Source organism: Rhipicephalus microplus, chromosome 3 (genome assembly GCF_043290135.1).
Source record: "Rhipicephalus microplus isolate Deutch F79 chromosome 3, USDA_Rmic, whole genome shotgun sequence".
Classification (NCBI taxonomy): Eukaryota; Metazoa; Arthropoda; class Arachnida; order Ixodida; family Ixodidae; genus Rhipicephalus; species Rhipicephalus microplus.
In genome coordinates, this window is record NC_134702.1 from 174413023 (window position 1) to 174433730 (window position 20708).

Sequence of the window (20708 nt, forward strand, 5' to 3'; positions counted from 1 at the left end):
ATCTATGCTAAGGTTGGTTTGCTCACTAAGAGCCGAGTACCTGTTCTGAAACGAGACTCTGAATTCCTGTACTTTCCCTCTCAGGGCCAGCTCATTGATTGGCTTTTTGCGTATCAGTTTCTGTCGTTCCTTCCTCAAGTCTAGGTGAATTCGAGACCGTACCATTCTATGGTAACTGCATCGTACCTTGCCAACCACTTCCACATCCTGCACGATGTCTGGGTGTGCACTCATTATAAAGTCTATTTCGTTCTTATTTTCGCCATTAGGGTTCCTCCATGTCCACTTGCGGTTTCCTCGTTTTCGGTAGAAGGTATTCAAAATCCGTAAATTATTGCGTTCAGTGAATTCTACTAGTAGCTCACCTCTGGCGTTTCTAGTACCGAAGCCATAATCTCCTACTGCCTTGTCTTCAGCCTGCTTCTTCCCTACCTTTGCATTAGAGTCTCCCATCAGTATTGTAAACTGTGTTTAATTACGATACACACCACTCTTTCATTAATGCTATAGTATTCTTCTATGTTTCCAGCTATGTTTCTGTGAATTAGGAACCCCACTCCCAGTTCTCTTCTGTCAGCCAAGCCCCGATAGCAAAGTACGTGCCCATTCTGTAGCACCGTATAGGCCTCATCTGTCCTCCTAACCTCACTGAGCCCTATTATATCCCATTTGACACCCTCTAGCTCCTCGAATAGTACAGCTAGCCTTCCCTCACCAGATAAGGTTCTAGTGTTAAACGTTGCCAAGTTCAGGTTGCAATCGCGGCCTGTCCGGATCCAGAGATTCTTAGCACCCTCTGCTGCGTTGCAGATCTGACCGCCACCGTGGTCAGTTGCTTTGCAGTTGCTGGGGACTGAGGGCCGTGAGTTATTTGACGTATCATGTGGGAGGTAGTGGTCAGATACTGCACCAGGGTGGCCAATCCTTCTCTGGTGAGGGAGTGCGTTCCCGGCCGTGGTTACCGGTGAGGCCGCACTCCAGGCCTCGTGGTGCAGTTCCATCACCACGCTGATTTTTTTTATGCGGTTGGGAACTGCGTGGCTCCGGGATTTGAACCACGGACGTTTTGCATGCAAGGCGGATGCTCTAACCACTACGCCATCGCTGCTCCTGTAGACCAACAGTGATGGCCAAACAGTGGCTGAAATGCAGCCAGACTTGGTCATGCGTAAGTGTGATTGTGTGCGCATGTGCATATACTAGTTTTTCTAGCCACATAGCCAACAAAGGTGCTTTCCTGTTTTTTCTGGCGGATCCTGGCTTCTCACCTAGTCTGAATGAATGATCAGTGATTGTATATTGCCGCTTTCCCGGAAAGTAAGCTAGTTTCCAGTGGTTGCAGTACGTCCCGGATGGTTACGTATAATTTTGTATTTAGTTAAGCATGTACCAACTCATCACATTACCAACAGCCCTGTGATGTCTGCGTAGTGGGAGAAATGCCAACCTCACTGAGGTGCACACACACAAGGAGCGTAGACTGCGAGCTTGTTTACTCCAGCAGCGCAATTGGCTCATATGATAGCAGCGCGGAGACGCTTTTCGTAGCTCTTGCTATTAGAATCAGCTGGGTGTTCTTTGCATTATCGCTGACAAAATGCGGCCATTTAGCCAGAAATCGCGAACAACAGATAATGATGATTGGTGTTTTAGCATCAAAAATGAAAATTTTTGCAAAAAAATTTAATGGGTACTGATACCTTTTTTCGAAGGTGAGTTCACTCTGCCACAAAAATCTCCTTTATACAGAGACGACTATGAACAAACTTGACGCTCAGTAAATGCTGATACTATATTTTGTTTTGATACTAAATTCAAATTTTTCGCGGCGTACCTACCGACATCGACACTAACTTGACGTCAGGCTGCAGAACTAATCCTAGTGACTTCACGCAGCGGTCTGGCAAGCTGTGAGGACGTCAATCACCAAAACGCAAAAATCACACTTGCGCGTCACGCTCTCGGTGGTGTGCTCGAAGCCTTGCGGTCGCTGTCATTCAGCGTAGCTGTGAAGTGAGCTAGCGGAGTCTGGAATAATTGTACGCGCACGCAAATACAATATATACGCTTGTCAGAGGGTAAAGGAATCGTTTGATTTCGAAGTAGTCGTCATGGCGCCAATACTTTGCCCTGTGAATTTGCTGGCGCCAGTGCAATGGGGACAACAGGTGAACATTCCCCCAATTCCATTCTGATCCGGTGCTGTAGCAAGCGTGGGCCGACTTCATGCACCGTGGCGGAGACAGTGGGCGAACCAAGCCGTCTGTTCGCTGCAGTTCACTCCGGACGCATATATGCAACATGTTGTTGAACGACTTTGGATTCTCGACGAAGAACCTGCGCCCTGAAAAGCGCTGGACACACGGTGCGATTCGGCAGGCGATTCAGCTTGGGACGGCGCACGTTCCGTACGACGATTCACGACGCTTGGGGAGAACGAGCCATCAGCATTCGGTCTCCACCCACATACGGCATCTCAGCTTGCACGCTCGGAGGACATTTCCTCTTTATTAAGGACAAAATTAACAACCTCACACAGCCATGCTTCGTTGTCTAATAACATTGGCGACAAAGCTATGCCTTCGTGAGCACGAAACCTCGCCACAGCTAGCCCACAATCATTCTCGACTCCGAACGCATAGGCCTAGCAAGGCCGACGCTCAACTCAATGCTGAGCGCTTCTTTTTATCAACACGACAAAAACTTGTACAAATATTAGACGCTTTTACACGTGCAACTAGTTTTCTCGATGGCCTCGATGCATGTAAAGAGCAACATTTGTGGGTACTAATTAACCGGTCCTGTTCCCTGAGACGGTCGGTTGTCTACCTGAATCGCCTGCCATCACGGCTCGATATCTCGTTGGTCGTTCGGAAATGGACGTTGCCTAGGAGAAATAGCACACTTAAAGCATCACTGTGTTCAATCATGAGTTATTTCACGACATACATAAAGAATTTTGTTCAGTGTTTTTTTTATGCCACTGGCAACGGCGATGTCAACAAATTTCAGGGCGATCAGGGCGGCGAGGAACAAACCTGAGACGGGCGCCCAACAGTGGCACCTCTTCTCGCGCTCCCACGCGGATGCGGCTGTTGGTGCGAACAGCCATACGGCAAATCATATCCCAATTCGCACTATGCGTCCAGCCCTAAACTGATCGCATTCCTACGTTGAGCCTCCCTGCGGCGACAATATCCACACGTGTGGCATGCAGGAAATGAAGCACACGATTGAAGATGTGACGGGCGAACAAAAATAAGTAACAAAAACTTGCGCATACACATACTACCACATAATGACGCTGTTCATACCCTGTCGTGACGTCAGGGTACAGTAGGAACAGAAACTAGTCTTTAAAAGCATGCTGTTAATAATTTTTCAAGACGGTGGCTACATTTCCGAAGAAGGCGGAAATGTTGTAGGCCCGTGTGCTCAGATTTGGGTGCACGTCAAAAAACTTCAGGTGGTCGAAATTTCCACAGCCCTCCACTACCGCGTCTCTCATAATCATATGGTGGTTTTGGGACGTTCAACCCCACATATCAGCCCCACCGCGGTGGTACTCGGCTGCTGACCCGCAGGTCGTGGGTTCAAATCCCGGCTGCGGCGGCTGCATTTCTGATGGAGGCGGAAATGTTGTAGGCCCGTGTGCTCAGATTTGGGTGCACGTTAAAGAACCCCAGGTGGTCGAAATTTCCGGAGCCCTCCACTACGGCGTCTCTCATAATCAAATGGTGCTTTTGGGACGTTAAACCCCACATATCAATCATTTTGCTGAAGACGATTACAAATGTATATATATTGTTTACGTATAATTGTTTGTATGTATAATTGTGTATTATTAATATGTATATATGTCGCCCAATTGTAACCCCACCCTTTATGTAATACCCCCCTTGAGGGGGCCCTTAAGAAAATAAAAAGTAAAGTGAAGTGAAGTGAAATCAATCAATCATATCATATTAGTCAAATTTTTCAGGACGCACTCACGCTTGCCAGTACGTTTTCTACGCTTTCGGGTGCTTGGCCTAGCTTGACCTATCATTTGGCTCAAAAAATGAAAAAAAACTATAAGTGAAAAATTTCGTGTCACTACCTCTTTAATGAAGCACTCCCCTCCCCTTCCCGAAGTCTTTGCAAAATGTTGTGTCAAGCTGCTGTTTCCTGCAACTATTTTGTTTTACGTCGTATGAAATTTTGATGCAGCTTACCCGTCCCGCTGCAGTGCCACCTACATAGACTTCTTCTTCGCGGCTGGCTTCAGAATCTGCAAAACAGGCAGTGTAAGCAGCTGTGAGAGTGGCCATGTTTCATCATTGTACAACCAAGTCGAACAACTGTTTCCCTGCAGTCCTGCATTTTGAGCTAAATATAATTGAATTGAAAGGACACTAAAGTGAAACAACAAGTTATTTTACATTGATAAATTGTACTCTCAGAAAACCAACGTGAGAAGTTTCGTTTTAAAATTCACGCTGGAATCGTCGCACGTGAAGTCACGGTTTTCAAAGCATACTTTTATTACTTCGGAGACATTGGCCAAACAAAGCTTACTGAAACTTTCAATGCTCTGGCCCCGTCAAAGAACAATGTAGTTCATTTTTAATTGTTACGAACTAAGTGAAACCTACACGACTTTCATTGACAGTGCTGTGAAAGCTATACATAACTTAAGCGCACGCCTGCTACTGTGCCAGAAAGATGGTATTTACGTTCAGTGATAATTATCTTTTCGGCCTTGCTAAAAAAAAGAAGTTGCTATATTCATATGAGACTCAAACAGTGCTAGAATTTATACGCAAAACACCGTTAGTGCTCGGTTTTGCAAAAATGCATTACTTGTTCTTGTTTCTTAAAAGGCACACTTTAAAAGAAAAGAAAGCAAGCCTGCTTTTCAATGTAAACACGGCGTTCATGATGCAGTTGGCCGGTGTGGGACGGAAGGAGCGCTGTTCAGTTCTCCAAAAGCAATATGCATATGGTACTAGAATGTACAATCAACATTTGAAATGTTTCTCCCGGGCCATTCACATTTTTGTGCATAGAACTTTCTAAACGCGTTAACGATGCGAGCAAGCAAAACCCAAATTTGTCGCAAGCTACTTGCGGCACAGCATAAAATTCCGCAAGTCCTGCTTCCGTGATTCAATGTCAAGCTAATCTCTCACCGAGCAAGTCGCCACTCGCCAAGCGTCTTCTCGTTGTGAGCGCGGGAGTTTTGTGATTCTGAATGAGTTTTATACCGAAGGCAAACACCATTGAAAGAACAGGATTAGATGGGTAGTGATTGAAGAGAGGAAAACAGAGCGTTGAGTGCAGGGCCACTCAATCTGCCACAGATTGCGGCACGCTTACGGCGAGCAGACGAAAGGGTGGCGAGTGGGGATATGTACACTATGAGATTGAAATGTTCGAAGCCCCGGAATTCTATACGGGACCAAGCAAATTACGCCTGGAATCTCGCTGTCGCGTATTCGCCCTTATCCGCAGTCGCATTTAGTAAGTTCTTGCCACGAAGCATCCAGCAAGCGTAGCCACGTACCTTTCCTAGCTGTCATCGTCGCTACCAGCACACACGGCGCCAATACGGTCAACATCAGTGATTCAAACTAAACATGGTTGCTACCATTGCCGCCGGGTTCGCAGGTTGAAGCAAGAAGTTAAACAAGTACGGGAAATGTGACGAGGAATTAGCAATGTGTTTAAAAGATGCGGGACTGACGTCGCTCTGCTCGTACTCCGCTTTTCGGGCGAGGACCCTACAAAGTGCTCCTGGTTGCTTTCGGCGCAGCAGAAGCGCTCTCCCTGCTCCTGTTCGAACACAAACAAGCCTGCTCTGAAGAGAGCAGTTTCAACGCGCTTTTGAGTGCTCGTGTTCTCCAAATGGAATTCGCCATAACGTGAGCAAAATCGTTTTTTTTACTAGCGTCTAAATTTGTGCTAATATTCGAGCACGTACTTCAAATATTCGAACGCGTATTACAGTATTCGAGATCTATTCGAATTTAATTTATGAAAATTTCGAAATACTCGAAATTAACGATACATCTTGTAAAATAGTTTGCATGTAACCCCCGGTGAAGGCGGTTTTGCTGCAGTAGAGGGTTGCTATATCATAATAGACCTACCCAGAAAAAAGAAAAAAAAAGGGACTACCACGAAGCTCCACTTCAAAACTAAATCAACATATCACCCTAACATCAATTTATGATTTAAAATGCGAGGCATTTCGAACTTTGGCGACTTCGACTTTAGTAGGATAAAACTGGTATGCATAACATGACTGTATGACGAGCACAATTGACTAGTCATAACATGAATATTATGGCATGTATGTCATTAATGTTATGGTGTACATGTCATGGTCTTGCAGTTTTTGCGGTGGTTTCATTCCCATGACGTATTGCAAAACTGGTATGGTATGCCATGACTATAATAAAATAGAATTCTAGTTCACTATAAAGATGACTGCATGGCGAACATAAGTTACTGGCCCTAACGTGGCAATCATGACATGCTTGTTGAGTAAGTCATGATTACACGACACACTCATGATACGCTCGCGGCCGTTTCGCTAGCTTCACATATACCAAATTTGGGTGTTACGTGATGTGAATGGATGACGAAAGCATAAGACTGGTGCAAACATGATAATCATGACATGCGTATCATGTATGAACATGACTACATACCCCACTCATGATACGCTCGCGGCCGTTTCGCTAGCTTCACATATACCAAATTTGGTGTAACGTGACGTGAATCGATGACAAAGTATACGACTGGTTCGAACATGATAATAATGAGGTGCGTGTCATGTAACATGACTACATACTTCGCTCATAATACGCTCGCGGCCGTTTCGCTAGCTTCACATATCTCAAATTTTGTGTTACGTGAAGTGAATCGATCATGAAGGTATACAATTGGTGTAAACGATGATCATGACCCGTGCCGTGTAAGACCATGACTACATGCTACGCTGTAGCACGCTAACGACCGTTTCACTAACTTCGCATACACTAAATTTGGTATAACGTGACCTGAATTAACGACAAACACAAATGTCAGGCGAAAACATGATAATCATGACATGGAAGTAATGTATGGCATCAACCTTCCTCACTCGTGCTTCGCATATCATCGATTTCCATTGTACGTGGGGTCTGCCAATTCTTTCAAGTTTGAATGCATGTATACTCTCAGGCTTATGTGTTCTATGTGTAGTAAACCTTAAAATACAGCACACTTATCTTCTATTGGTATTGAAATCTTTTTACTATTTAACTAGCTACGACTTCCTATAAACCAAGAAAATCACATACACACATGCCTCGTTTCAATTTTAAAACTATACTGTGAAGATTTGTTGGGTCATGACAAATATTCTCGCGTTTTCTTTCAGAATGCGACACATAAACTATTCGAATTCGACTCAAAATTATTCTATTAAATCACTAATCTCTTTGAATTTGCTTCGAACCTAAAATTTACTATTCGCACAAGAAAATCAGTGCCCCTTAAAGTATTAGGGTTTGACATCTCAAAAGCCATTGACATGACTATCAGGGACGCCATACTGCAGTGCCCATTAAATTTCAACCACCAGGGGTGTTTTAATGTTCACCAAAATCTAAGCGCACGGCTACATTGCAGTCTGTCGATATCGAAATGCAGATGCTGTGGCCGGGGTCACATCCAATAGCTTTTGGGTCAGCATTACACGGTGCATTTTAATCTTGACGAACGATGCCAGCCACACCAGCGCATACTCACATCAGCTCTCAAAGAGCCACAAACCCAATTCCTTCATCTTAGAAACTATACTGGTAGTGCACACAGCAGAACCTGTAGCAGAACGCAGCAATGTGTTCATATTTCATTTGGTACAATTTTCTTTTTTCCTGCATTGGACTTGAATCGTCTCGCAATTGTGTACTCGTAGCAAATGATGAGGTGTGTTCAGAGATGTGTTCTTCCTGAATTGATGGTTCTTAATGTTGAGGTTAAGAGAACGCTGCGTGCTCTAGGCATGAAGTTCCAAAAAGGTAAGTGCGTGTTTTGTTCATGGCAATTCTTTCATTGGCTTCATCACCCGAGGTTTAGCTGCTCCTCCCATGTCATGCACGCCGACTTTGCCATCAATGGCACTCAATGGATAAGATTTCCATTGAAGTGCTCGGAGTCCGAGAGTGCGAGTATCTGCCTGTTGACGCAGTGACTGGGCGCGCAGGCGCGGACACAATGTGCGATATGCTCAGTCGTGGTATCCAAGTGTCCATGCATTGGTCACGAAGTGGGCCAACGTGTCAAGTGTGTAAAGATGAACCTTACAAGCCTCTCAACATTGTTTTCGCAGACACAAGTACATCGATGATAAGTCACGCGATTTTCAGTTCATGGCCACATGACGCGCACCAAAGTCTCACTTAGTTGAGGGTAAGTTGGGGAAGTGCGCAGTCTCACCTGGAAGGAGCACATGAGGGACTCGTCCACGCTCATGATGGCAGCAGCGTTGTCGAACGTGCCACAGTAGTTTGGCGCCGAGAAAATTGTCACCAGTTGTCGCTTGGCGAAGAACTCGTAGCCATCTTCCACCACCTGAGTGCGAAAAGAAGGGGGTGCTTTTCTGTAGGAGGCTTTTCTTTTTAATTGCTCGTTATTGCAGTAGTATCACGAGAACATAGTGTTACTATGTGTTACTATACTATATAAGGCTCCGTTCTATTTATATCAGGCATTGATACAAGGAACAGGTATGAAGAGTTAGAAAACAAGAGTTGCTGTCCTTTTTATAGACATATATGAAATTACGTTTGGAAGAGAGAGCGAAGGGCACTAAGGAAGTTGCAATTCTGCGAACGTAAATATTGGCTGTCGTTTCAAAGGGCCAAACTTGACCGCGGAAGACTGTAAGCAACAAAGAGACTAAAAATCCACCATCACAACGTGTTACTGCTGTCCCATAATTGAAGGAAGCACTGGCTCCGCGATTTCTACTTGGATAGCAAGTGCATGTATTGTGTACGTTTTTACAGTGGTACACCCACAATTTATTTATTTATGAGGATGTTTGGAGGTAGCGGTCAAATGCATGACTGCTTCGCATTTCATTAGGGTGCCCAAACGTAAATGTTGTGTACCTACAAATAAACATCACGAAGCAGTAAAAAAATCTCGCCTGGTGTGCTCTGCAGATGAGATCGAGGTCATGCTTGTGCAGAAAACTTCCGACAATGTCAGCTCCGAAAGTAAAGGAGACTCCACGGTCACTCTCTCCCCAACCCATGATGTCCTTGTCAGGGTCGGACCACAGAAGGTCACACAGCAGGCCCGCATCGGGCACGTCAGTTGGCCGCATTATCCGTCGCACCTGCTCCATCGTCTGCAGGTCAGGACTCAGACCTGCAAATACGCAAATAGCACACATTTAACCACAGAATGACTGCACCGTGAACTTACTATGCTGGTGTACTCACACGATGGCGATGTTACGTGTTTAACCTCTTCAGTCCCAAGAAGAAAATTACAGATGAATTTATTTTGAGCTTCTGTATTTTGCAAGCTCTTGAGCTTCAAACACTATGGGGAGAAATGATTTAGTATGAACAATAACAAACCGAACGAAATATGATTGTTTTGTTAATAAACGTAAATATTTACTTAATTCGGATAAATAGCTGGTAACCCTACTTACAACGCAGATTATGCACGAAAATGGATTACGACTTCATCGAGACACCATTCAGTGGTAATGGCATACATATTGTGTAAAAAGAAACCGCTTAAAAATCTGCGAGGATCTTTTCTTGGAAAATGCCACTTTAACGCTCTACGTGCGTCACAGATCTCTCACATGAAGCGCTGTCTCCTTGAGCTTAAGTTGGGTAAGGCTCTCCACGCGAAAAATTCAAGCTCAAGGTGAACTAGCTTCAGAATTAGCTGTGCTTGCCGGAAGCAATGGCCAAAAGTCGGATCAATGGGATGGAAGGAATCACAGCCATTGAAGACGTCGTGCGCGAGTCTCAAAAACATCACTAGTGGCTCCGGTTTGTTAACTAATTAAATGTTTGATACTTTGGCAAATTGTACGCGCAATATATACTAGCCTATATTGCTATTATAATGCTTCGTTAGGGTAAGCTACAGAGGCGGGACTGGTCTGAAGCATCTTTTTTTTTTCGTGAAGTTAAGTTCCCTTTGTTGTCACAATGTGTTGAAGCATAACCACGGAACAACATGATTATATTTTTGAGATGGTGTCTAGTGTTGTCATTTCGGTAATCACTAATGATATGTTTGTCTAATGCTGAGGCCAAATATCTTTGAACAATGATCCATTTACGAGATATAAGAAAGGTGTTCTTTGAAATGGCAGCGTTACCTTTCCCGCTTTAATGTTCACTGTACCAATACTAGCGAAACTAAATTTGGTGATGGTGGCCCGCAAGCTTAGGTGAGTTTGAGAGCCCTGCCGTAGTGGTTCATTGCATGCCTGCAGGGTAGCACGTATGGTTACAGAATTTTGTGACATAAAAGTTAACAGTGAGCCTCATTGTGCTCACGTCACGGTTGCGCAAAAAAGCCTTCCATCTTTTCCGTAACTGCAGAGACCAGTTCATCAACGATAGAACTTCCACGTGATTGACGTGATGTTGTTACAGGATTGATGTGTGAATATTGGATATTCCGAATACTCATCAAACATTTCTTTCAATCGGAATCACAAATAAATACTCTACTAATTTTGCGTATAGCACAAGAGTCGGGCATATACCTCCATGCATGCAGAAGATCTTCTCATCTACAATGGCAGCCACAGGAAAGCAGTTAAAGAGGTCTGTGAATGTTTTCCACATCTTGACGTTGTACCTCCTCTTGCCTGAAACAAGGACAAGAAATAAAAAACGCAACAAGGCCAATGCGCATTTAAGTAAGCACACAATGAAACAATAAAAACTCGTTTAGCGCATCAGACAAACGCAACGCATATACTGTTGCAGTTTTCTTCCCTACACGTTTAGACATGACAACGCTCGTGTTGTCTCTCTTTGCCTTCCGTTCCTGGCCTTCCGTTCGCTTTTCTTCCAGCACTTTTGTACTTGCGCTCCAACGCTTAATATAAACAGTATAAATGTTGTAATGACTGAAATGAAGTATTGTCACAAGTCGATTTGTTGATAGATATGCGGGGTTTAACATCATAGAACTACCATATGATTATCAGATATGCCGTAGTAGAGGGCTCCAGAAATTTCGACCACCTGGGGTCCTTTAGCGTGCACACAAATCTGAGCACACGGCTGGGGCCTACAGCATTTTCGCTTCTATCGAAAATGCAGCCACCGCTGCCGAGGTTCGGTCAGACGGCCTGTGGGTCAGCAGCCGAGTACCTCAACCTCTAGACCACCGCGGCGGGGTTATTGCCACAAGTGAACAACACTAAAACAGAGGATAGAAAGAGCACAACAAGAACTAAGAAACCCTGCATGAAACGTAGCATATGTAATCTGCCAACCGTGTTACTTCACCTGGTTGTTGGAAAAACAAAACTGGAAAGGGCCCATCGCATAACAGATGCAAATCAGGCGGATGCGACGTCCAGGTAGTTTGATCATGCTAAAACTAAACATTGGCAAAAATAAGAAAAAAAGTGCATGTGAAGAAGTAAATAAAGTAACAAAAAGTACAGATCGTATTTTTTTCTTTTTTTGCACTAATACTTAATTTCAAGCGTAACATATTTAGCCTAACACGACGTTCTAATGGCCATGTGAAATTAGTTTCGCCTTCACTGTACTTTCGTGATACAAGATCGTGAAAACCTACTTCATTTTTTTTCTGCTGTGTTCATGGAGCATTGTATGCCATGTTGAATGTAAAAGAAAATACCAGTGGTTTCAATAAACTGTGGTATATGCTAAACTATTTTCCTTTAGGCAAAATTGTCGACACACGTGGTGACACGCGGTTACTTACTGAGGCCCCTTTTAAATCACATGCTGAATGACAATGTGGCAGTCCATGTGCCATGGGATATTTGCAGGCAATTGCGGTAGCTTGAAATGCAAGGCCTTCTCGGTTAGTTGCAAGCAGTATTCAGCAAAACAGGTTTACACCTTCCAAACACGGTGAACATGGTGTGAGCAATCTGCACAACTAATGGATAGGACACTGACACTTATTTTGGAATGTCATAGATTAGAAAGATATTATTATTATTATTATTATTATTATTATTATTATTATTATTATTATTATTATTATTATTATTATTATTATTATTATTATTATTATTATTATTATTATTATAGATTTGTGGTTTAGTGACCTAGAATAGAAAAAAGATTGCCTTGACATGGGAAGAAATTTAGCTGATGTTCTTACGACAAAAATAAAGCTGAGTACGCACGTAGTTTTTTACTGAAGCAATTCACGAACGCGAATAGCCGACTAAGTTTTACAGAGATCCTCACACTCGCATATTACATCACCACCTGTTCCATCACGTCATGTCGGCGCTCCGTGACAGCGCCGATGAACAATGATAACTGCTCCACGAAGTGATGCTAGATACCACACAAACATCACAGTTTCACCACCAGGGCAAAGCGATGAATGCGATAGGAATAAATTTGAATGTCGCACGAAGAACGACTAAGAGCTTGATACTTTAAGCACACCACTGAAGCACAAATAAGAACGCTCGAGAAAAACGCACAGGTATGCACCCTACAAGAGTGCACTGACGACTGTCGCAGTTGTTACGTCTTTGTGTTTCAGCAACGTGCGGCATGTGTCGGAAGTACAGATGCCGGCGCTTTTGGATATTTTTCTTCAAATATTCAGCGCGTGGAGTGACTCCACTGCGTCTCCTGCTACGTGGGGGCGTCTGGAGCAAGCTGTGCCCGGTGTTTCATCCATTCCTCATCACGAGCGAGGACAAACAGGGGTCACTTTTTTATGCCTGTCTCAAGGGCAATTTTCTCATTGAAATGCATTTTGAGAACGCCCTTGCGCGATAAAAAAACATGCTGAAGTTCTTTCAAGATCTGCACACCGCCAGCGGTGATTTGATGCATACTGGCGGTGGGTGTTTGGATATGCCTCATCAATTGGTGGTCTGTAATCAACGCGAGGCTCTCGCATCAAGTATGATGCTGGTTCAAGGCAAGCGTCAAAGCACCATTGCTACTGGAAATCTGCTGCTTGGTGCCGTGCTGCCTCCTCTCTAACTGCTTGACTGACGATCAAAAGAATGTCTTCGCAAGTAGCGCCGTCCGTACTTGCAATACTGGGGACGCTTCCCAAGCGCCCGAGCTTGGGTAGAATTCGTCTGGTCTTCAAACCCCGATTGCGAAGCACGGCCGCCTAAATTTGAAAGGAGTTATCAGATCTTTCTTGTTGATGATAAAGTTGTACAAATTTTCGGTGATGTCTTTTAACAAGTGGCCCGCTTTGTCTTCGTCACACATATTCTCGTTTACGAACCAGCAGAGTTTCAAAACCTCTCCGACGTAAGTCGTACATGGTTCACCAGGCAGCTGAGCTCTGCGCAAGAGTGTTTGTTACGCTTTCTTTTTCTTTGGGCTTGTGCCCCAAAGCAGGCCTTGAATCCCTGAACGAAGTTTTCCCAAGTGTTGAACATGTGTTCATGACTTTCGAACCAAAGAAGGGCGGTGCCGGCGAGAAAGACTGCTACACGTTCGCTAGTTTCACCGGCGTGTTCCACTAGTAATAGCGGCTCACTCTCTCGTAGTGTTTTAGCCGGTCCTCCACATCTTCATCAGCTTTACCTGAGAACATGCATAGTTCAGGCGCCCTGCTGTGTGACGGTCTTAGTCAGTGGCTATAGCTTGGTCCGAGGCCGTGCACTAGTTTAAAACAGCGACGCTTTCCTTCCACATGCCTGCTTCGGCGTCCGTCATGTAGGTGTTTTCCGGGGGTAGACCGGCTAGACGTCCACTTCTTCGACGGTCCTCTGTAACTGGGTTGTCCAGGCCGTCAGAGTACTCAGCAGCTTCCACCATAACTGTTACACAGGAGTAATGGGTTTATTTCTGATGCGGTAAGTCCTTGAGAAATAATACAGAAGGGATGGTCAGAAGCCACCAATTAGCGATGTCTCACGCCAGTTCTTCTTCCTCCTCCTTGCGCGCTCTTCTAATGCCGCTTTGGAATATTGTCACGAATGGTTGCGAATCACGATGGAAGCATGCAGCGCACAAGAACATGCGCAGAAAAGGTAGTAAGCAAATATGACTTTTGGTGTGTTGTCTCGAGACCACTCTCGCAAAGAAGCGGCCGTCATCCAGGCTCACCTTTTTTTTTTACTTTCGGGTAAACTCCTTCCTTGACAATATTATTAGTGGGTGGAAATTACAATAGTCATAGGTCAACCTATTCGCGTATGCTGATAATGTTGCGATGTACTGGTTCTAATGAATGCACTGAAGAATCACGAAGAGTTTTTAAATCTTTCGCTGAAGTTACAGAAAGCCACAAATACAAATACGGGGGCTAGGGCCCCTGGTTTTGGCAATGATTGTGACGTTCAGCCCGCGAATTACTTTCCACCCAACATTGAATGGAGTAATATAACTGTACTTATGATCATTGCAAGCAGACAATAAAAGAAATACGTGACAAACCGAGTAGGTGAACAGCAACTCATCGGTTCATGTGTGCTAGTCCTAATGCCTGCAACCGGTCTTTTGTGTCCAAGCTGTGGTATGCCGTGCAAGTATACTCCTTAGAGGTAAGCGTACAGAAATGCATAAGGTGTTTGCACAATATTTTTGACATCCAAGAGACAATAATGCAGAGGGAAGCATAGGGGTTGCTATTATATTTCTTGTTATGTAAATGTAAAGAAAGAAAAGTGCGCGAAAAGATTACTTTCCACCAGCACGGACCGAACCTGTGACCTTAGAATAACGCGTCTGAGCGTCGGACGCGTTTACTGTGCTAGATGCGTTCTATTAGCTATCTATAGGGTTAACTATCAACTATCGCAAAGCTGCGCCTCTAGCGGTCGCCTCGATAACTAGTGAACACGGCGCGCCAAGAACTTGCCCCGAGCAAGAGGAGCTTCACCCCTTAAAGTGACCAATGACACTGACGTCAACATGAGGGATGAAAAATACATGATGATGGCACCCCATGATAATGCGTTGGTTGACACAATTTGTGATATCATGACATCAAGAGTTGGCAGATTTCGTGATGTTATGCAATCAGACCGAGTAGCTTCAGAGCCTGATCTAAAGTGGGTGTATTTCAGGTGGAGTGCAAAACAATGATGAACGCGGAAAATCTTCCAGAGCGGGTGACCGACACAGTCACGGGAAAATGAAACATGAAACCTGTCACTCTTTTCTATATCATGCGCTCTTATTCAAGGCCGCACTTCAGAGTAGCATTAAAGCAGTTTCATATGCATGATATATGTTGCAGCTTTATTTAAACTTAGCACATCGGAGCGGCTGTAGCCACATTTTTATCCCTGCAAATGTGCCATGCTCACCGTGAAGTTTTCAACACAGCATCAAACCAACTAGGCAGTCGTCTGCTCTCAAATTCAGCATAATTAGCTCACTGAAGGTTTTTTGAGCTACCATATACTGCGACATTTTAAATGCGAAGCATTTCTTAGCGAACTTCGGCGACTTTGAGCGTATCTATCTATCTATCTATCTATCTATCTATCTATCTATCTATCTATCTATCTATCTATCTATCTATCTATCTATCTATCTATCTATCTATCTATCTATCTATCTATCTATCTATCTATCTATCTATCTATCTATCTAGCCGCCTACGACTTTTAGGTCTCCTAGCCGTGTGGATAATGGTATCGACACCAAACTTGGTATGACATAACATGACTATATGACGAGCATATTTGACTAGTCATAATATGAAAATCATGAAATGTATGTTATGAATTTCATGATTTGCATTTCATTGCCTTGTTGCTCTTGCGGTGGTCAAGTTGACATGACATGTTGAAAAACTGGCATGGTATGACATGATTGCATGGTGAACACAAGCGACAGACCCTAACGTGGAAATCATGACATGCAGGTCATGTTAGTCATGAGTCATGACTACACGCCACCCTCATGATGCGCTCGCCGCCTTCTCGCTAGCTTCACATATACCAAATTCGGCGTTACGTGATGTGAAGGGATCACGAAGGTATGCGACGGGTGCAAACAATCACGAGATGCATGTCAAGTAACAACATGACTACATGCCACGCTCAGGATGCGCTGGTGGCCGTTTTTTTAGCTCCATTTATACCAAATATGGTATTACGGGACGTGAATGGATGAAAAAGGTATGATACTGGTGCAAGCATGTCAAACATCAGATGAGTGTCATGTAACAACATAACTACGTGCTACGCTCATGATGCGCTCGCGGCCGTCTCGCTAGCTTCACATGTACCAAATTTAGTATTACGTGAAGCGAACGGACTACCTATGTAAATGACATGTCCAAACACGATAATCAAGGCATGCGTGTCATGTAACAACATGACTACATGCCGCACTCATCATGCTCTCGGGGCCGTTTCGCTAGATTGATATATGCCAAATTTGGTATTACGTCACGTGAATGGATGACGAAAGTATGTGACTGGTGCGAACATAATAATCAAGAGATGCGTGTCATGTAAGAACATGACTACATGCCACACTCAAGGCGCCAATGCACTTAGACGTGGCCCGGTGCGCGTGTGCTCCAGTGTTCGTTTCGTCGCGTCATGCCAGCGATGCCACGCCAGGCGCAGATCTGCCTCGCAGGCGCGTGCCGCACTGCGTTGCTGTGACGCATGCGTGTTTGAGCATGCCCGGCGTCCTTTCGTCACGAAGCTAGGCAGATGCGGTGCATTCTGGGTAACGTGGTTGGTGCGAAATGCAGCATGTCGCGTTTCGTACCGGTTGCCGCTGGGTTGCGCTGACAGACACTGGTCGCGTCTGGCGTCAGACTATAGAGTGTTCGCGTTTTGCTAGTGTAGCGTCGCTGCGCCCAGCGTGCGCTCGTCAATGTTTCGTCGTAGTGTATTGGGCCCTTCATGATGCTCTCTCTCCCCGCCGTTTCGCTAGCTTCACATATTCCAAGTTTGGTATTACGGGACGTGAATGGACAACGAAGGTATGTGACTGGTGCAAACATGATATTCATGAGATGCGTGTCATGTAACAACACGACCACATGCCACGCTCATGATGTGCTCGTGGTCGTTTCTCTAGCTTCGCATATACCAAATTGGTATTCCATGATGTCAGTAGACAGCGAAGTTAAATGACACGTCAGGACATGATAATCATAATATGCGTGTCATGTAAAACATGACTACATGCTACGCTCACAACACGCTCGCAACCGTTTGTTTTGCTAGCTCCACATATACCAAATTTGGTATCAGGTGGCGTCAATAGTTGATGAAGGTAAATGACACGTCCCAACATAATAATTATGACTTGGAAGTTATCCACGGCATAATTCACCTCCGCCTCGTAACGTTGTTCTGATTTTAAACTGACATGTAAACATTCCTCATTCGTGCTACGCATTTCATCGATTCCCACAGGACGTGGGATCTGCCATTTTTTTATGATAGCTTTCATGCAACGAAAACTGCTCAGTCACCGTTTTTGTAATATAAGTACAGAAATAACTCGTTAATTTGGATCTGATGACACCGCACAATGAACCAAATTAACCGAATGCTAAAGTATCAGAAATATAAGAAAAAGATAAGCAAATGTGCACGTTGCAACAAAGGATTTAGATTTGCTTGGTGAACAGGCAAATCGAGCAGTAATTTTGCATAACAGCAGTGTAAAAGCTGCAATTATCGCGATTCACAACATCATTGACAATATGTGACCACGGCTCAAGAGGAAATGTGCCCTGAAGCTGTCGCTTTTTAGAGACCGCTGTTACTATAACCACCACGCACACGCAATGATAGTTCTTTCCTAGACAAAATATTTGGCAGCTAACAGTTCTCCCAACGCGATGTAGCAAACATCTTTTATGCCAGCAGGCGCCAACTGCAGCTTAAAGCTAATATTCAAGCTTCTGCCATGTTTGAGTTTTGTCACACCGCGTGCACATTGCATCAACACAGATCACAGCTGCCAAGGGCTGATCCATGTGTGGACAAAACCATACTCATTAGCTGATAACCGTAGCAATGCGAACAAAATCGTCTCATTTCTGCTGTTTGCGAACGCAGTTTTTGCTCTTTCGCGCTACACATATGAGGTGCTTCGAGCTTGACATGCTTCGAAAATGGTCGACAAAGATCGGGTACCGATCAAATATGAACAAATTTACGAGAGATTGATTCCATTGAACAGTTCATGTGCTGAATGGAGCCAGGAAAAACGTTTGAATCATGCGATTTGCTGAATTACCGAGCTTTTACCACATATAGAAAAAAGCTCTGATTTTAATTGTGTTTCAGCGTTTCACTGTAGCCGCCAAACAAATGAAACATGCTGTACACCAGACAAGTTCTGCATATCCAACAGAAACAGCCGAGCATATTAGGGATAGCTTCTTGTATTTTTAAACTGCCTGCCCAGTTGTTCCACCGCACGTGGGAGCCGGTAGTCGATGGCAGGGTCAGTCATTTAATCTCTGCTGCTGCTAGAGTTTGCACAACTATTGCTGTGCACTCAATTGAAGATTATGTGTGTAGCCCGACAAATTATTGTTGAAATGAACGTACGCCAACTGCATCAAATCTCACAAGCATGCACATGACGATTGGATGAAACAGTATTTCTGGAGGACGTCGCAGGGCGTCCTTGGCGAAGAGTCGTTAACCATCGCCAAGTACCGAGACAGCCTACTGAAAATGTGGCACCCCGCCCCCCCTCGCCCCACCTAGCTTTAGCGATACTGATAAAACAGAGGTGACTAAAATGAACGGGTCAGCAAGCGTGCCTTTTAGACAAACACCACCCGCAAATAGGCACTCCTTCAGAGCCCGCACTCGAGAGGGAGAGGAAACACACACTCATCGTAGAAGCCGTAGACGCGGTTGATGGATGCACTCTCATGGTTTCCACGCAGGACGAAGAAGTTCTCCGGGTACTTGATCTTGTAGCAGAGGAGGAGGCAGACGGTCTCCAGCGAGTGTCGTCCTCGGTCCACGTAGTCTCCCAAGAAGAGGTAGTTGCTGTCGGGAGGAAAGCCTCCGTACTCGAACAGCCGCAGCAGGTCGTAGTACTGGCCGTGAGTGTCGCCGCAGATCTTTATGGGGGCCTCCAGCTCCAGGAGCATTGGCTGCGACATAAACACCTCGCGGCCTTTCCGGCACAGCCCGGTGATCTCGTGCTCGGCCAGGTCCACATTCCTGCCTGGCTGAGACCCACGCACTGCACAGAAAAAAGAGCAGAAAGAGAGCATGAATCTACCCCATGCCTTATTCAAATGCCAAGCAGGCTCCTTGCAAATGGCTACACAGCCATCCACCGCCAGGGATTGTTGTAGCTGGTAAAAAGAAAGAACAGCCACAATATGTTTCAGTTAATTTTAACCGAACACTTTCTACCAGAAATGCTTCATTATAACTGTCATCAGTTTCCTCTAAGTCGGGTTGGCCACATAGCACGCACCAACAGCGAGAAACTAGCGATTGAGATTAAATGTGACTCATCTTGGTAGCAGTTTCAGGAATCACACATTTTATTCGATTCATGCAGTGCTCACAGTATCTTGGTTTATCGTGCACAACACCACAGAGTTCAGATTGTTGGTGCAAAATTACACTGCCCCACAACAGCTGCGACGGAATATTTCATGCATTAACACTTGTGCTTCTGCCTCGAGAAATCGCCCAAAAGACGGCTGCTACCCCTTACGTTACAATTGACACAGAATGAACATATATGTAAGTTTCGAATGACTAGTGTTGGCTCAGGCTAAATCTTGAGCACCTGGTGGGACGTCGAGTCGCCACATTCCGCACTGATGAGCGACACAAGGATTGTGAAGGCATAACAGAAGTAGAAGGCCTTCAAGGAACGTTTAGAGAAAGGGCACCATCTTAGCCCCCCCCCCCCCTTCCAAAAAAATATACGAAGAACTTTGTGCAGTGGAGAAATAAATATAAAGTTATAGTTCATTTCAAGCATACTTGAAATTGTATAGATCAAGGCTCAAAATAAAGTAGTGTGAAGTGCAACCAGGCACCATTTATATGCAAGCGAACAATGGTCTGAGAAAACGAAAACGTGCCGAGAAGGAATGGGAAGCTCTTTAATTTCTTCACCAGCTTATAGTGTTCATTTCGAACCTAAAATCAGTAAGAAGCAAAAAGAATTTTTATGCACACGTCTATGGTTTTGCGCAATACACACTTTTCAATTGCTAGTATATTATCTTGTCAGGTGATCGGCAAGTACGATAATGGCAATTCATTGTCAATTTTAAGAATGTTGGACATGTCTTTTTTATGTTGGGATAAATATCTGGTGATAGTTTCATGATTCACAAAAGGCAATGACTATCCTTAAAGCAACTGTGATAAACTTGGACGCTACACACTGTCTGGCTCCTTCCATTCTAGTGATTCTCAGAGAATGGCCAAATATCTGCATCACACGTGCAGTGACTAAAATATAATAGTTAAACTCGCAGAATTATCAACGTTACCACCAAGCATCTGGGGATGA

At 44.5% G+C, this 20708-nt stretch overlaps 1 protein-coding gene across 1 annotated transcript in view; it reads right to left on the reverse strand.

Annotated features, from left to right (window-relative positions):
* The window catches only part of LOC142803437 (serine/threonine-protein phosphatase PP1-gamma catalytic subunit B-like), a 54035-nt gene that overhangs the window by 21450 nt on the left and 11877 nt on the right, over positions 1-20708 (reverse strand). The window contains exons 2-6 of the mRNA XM_075888560.1: positions 19047-19409; positions 10781-10885; positions 9185-9408; positions 8470-8604; positions 4215-4270 (exon numbers count right to left, since the gene is read on the reverse strand). Of these exons, the coding sequence (XP_075744675.1) occupies positions 4235-4270; positions 8470-8604; positions 9185-9408; positions 10781-10885; positions 19047-19409 (863 nt within the window). The 3' untranslated portion in view covers positions 4215-4234. The remainder of the gene's footprint in view (positions 1-4214; positions 4271-8469; positions 8605-9184; positions 9409-10780; positions 10886-19046; positions 19410-20708) is intronic.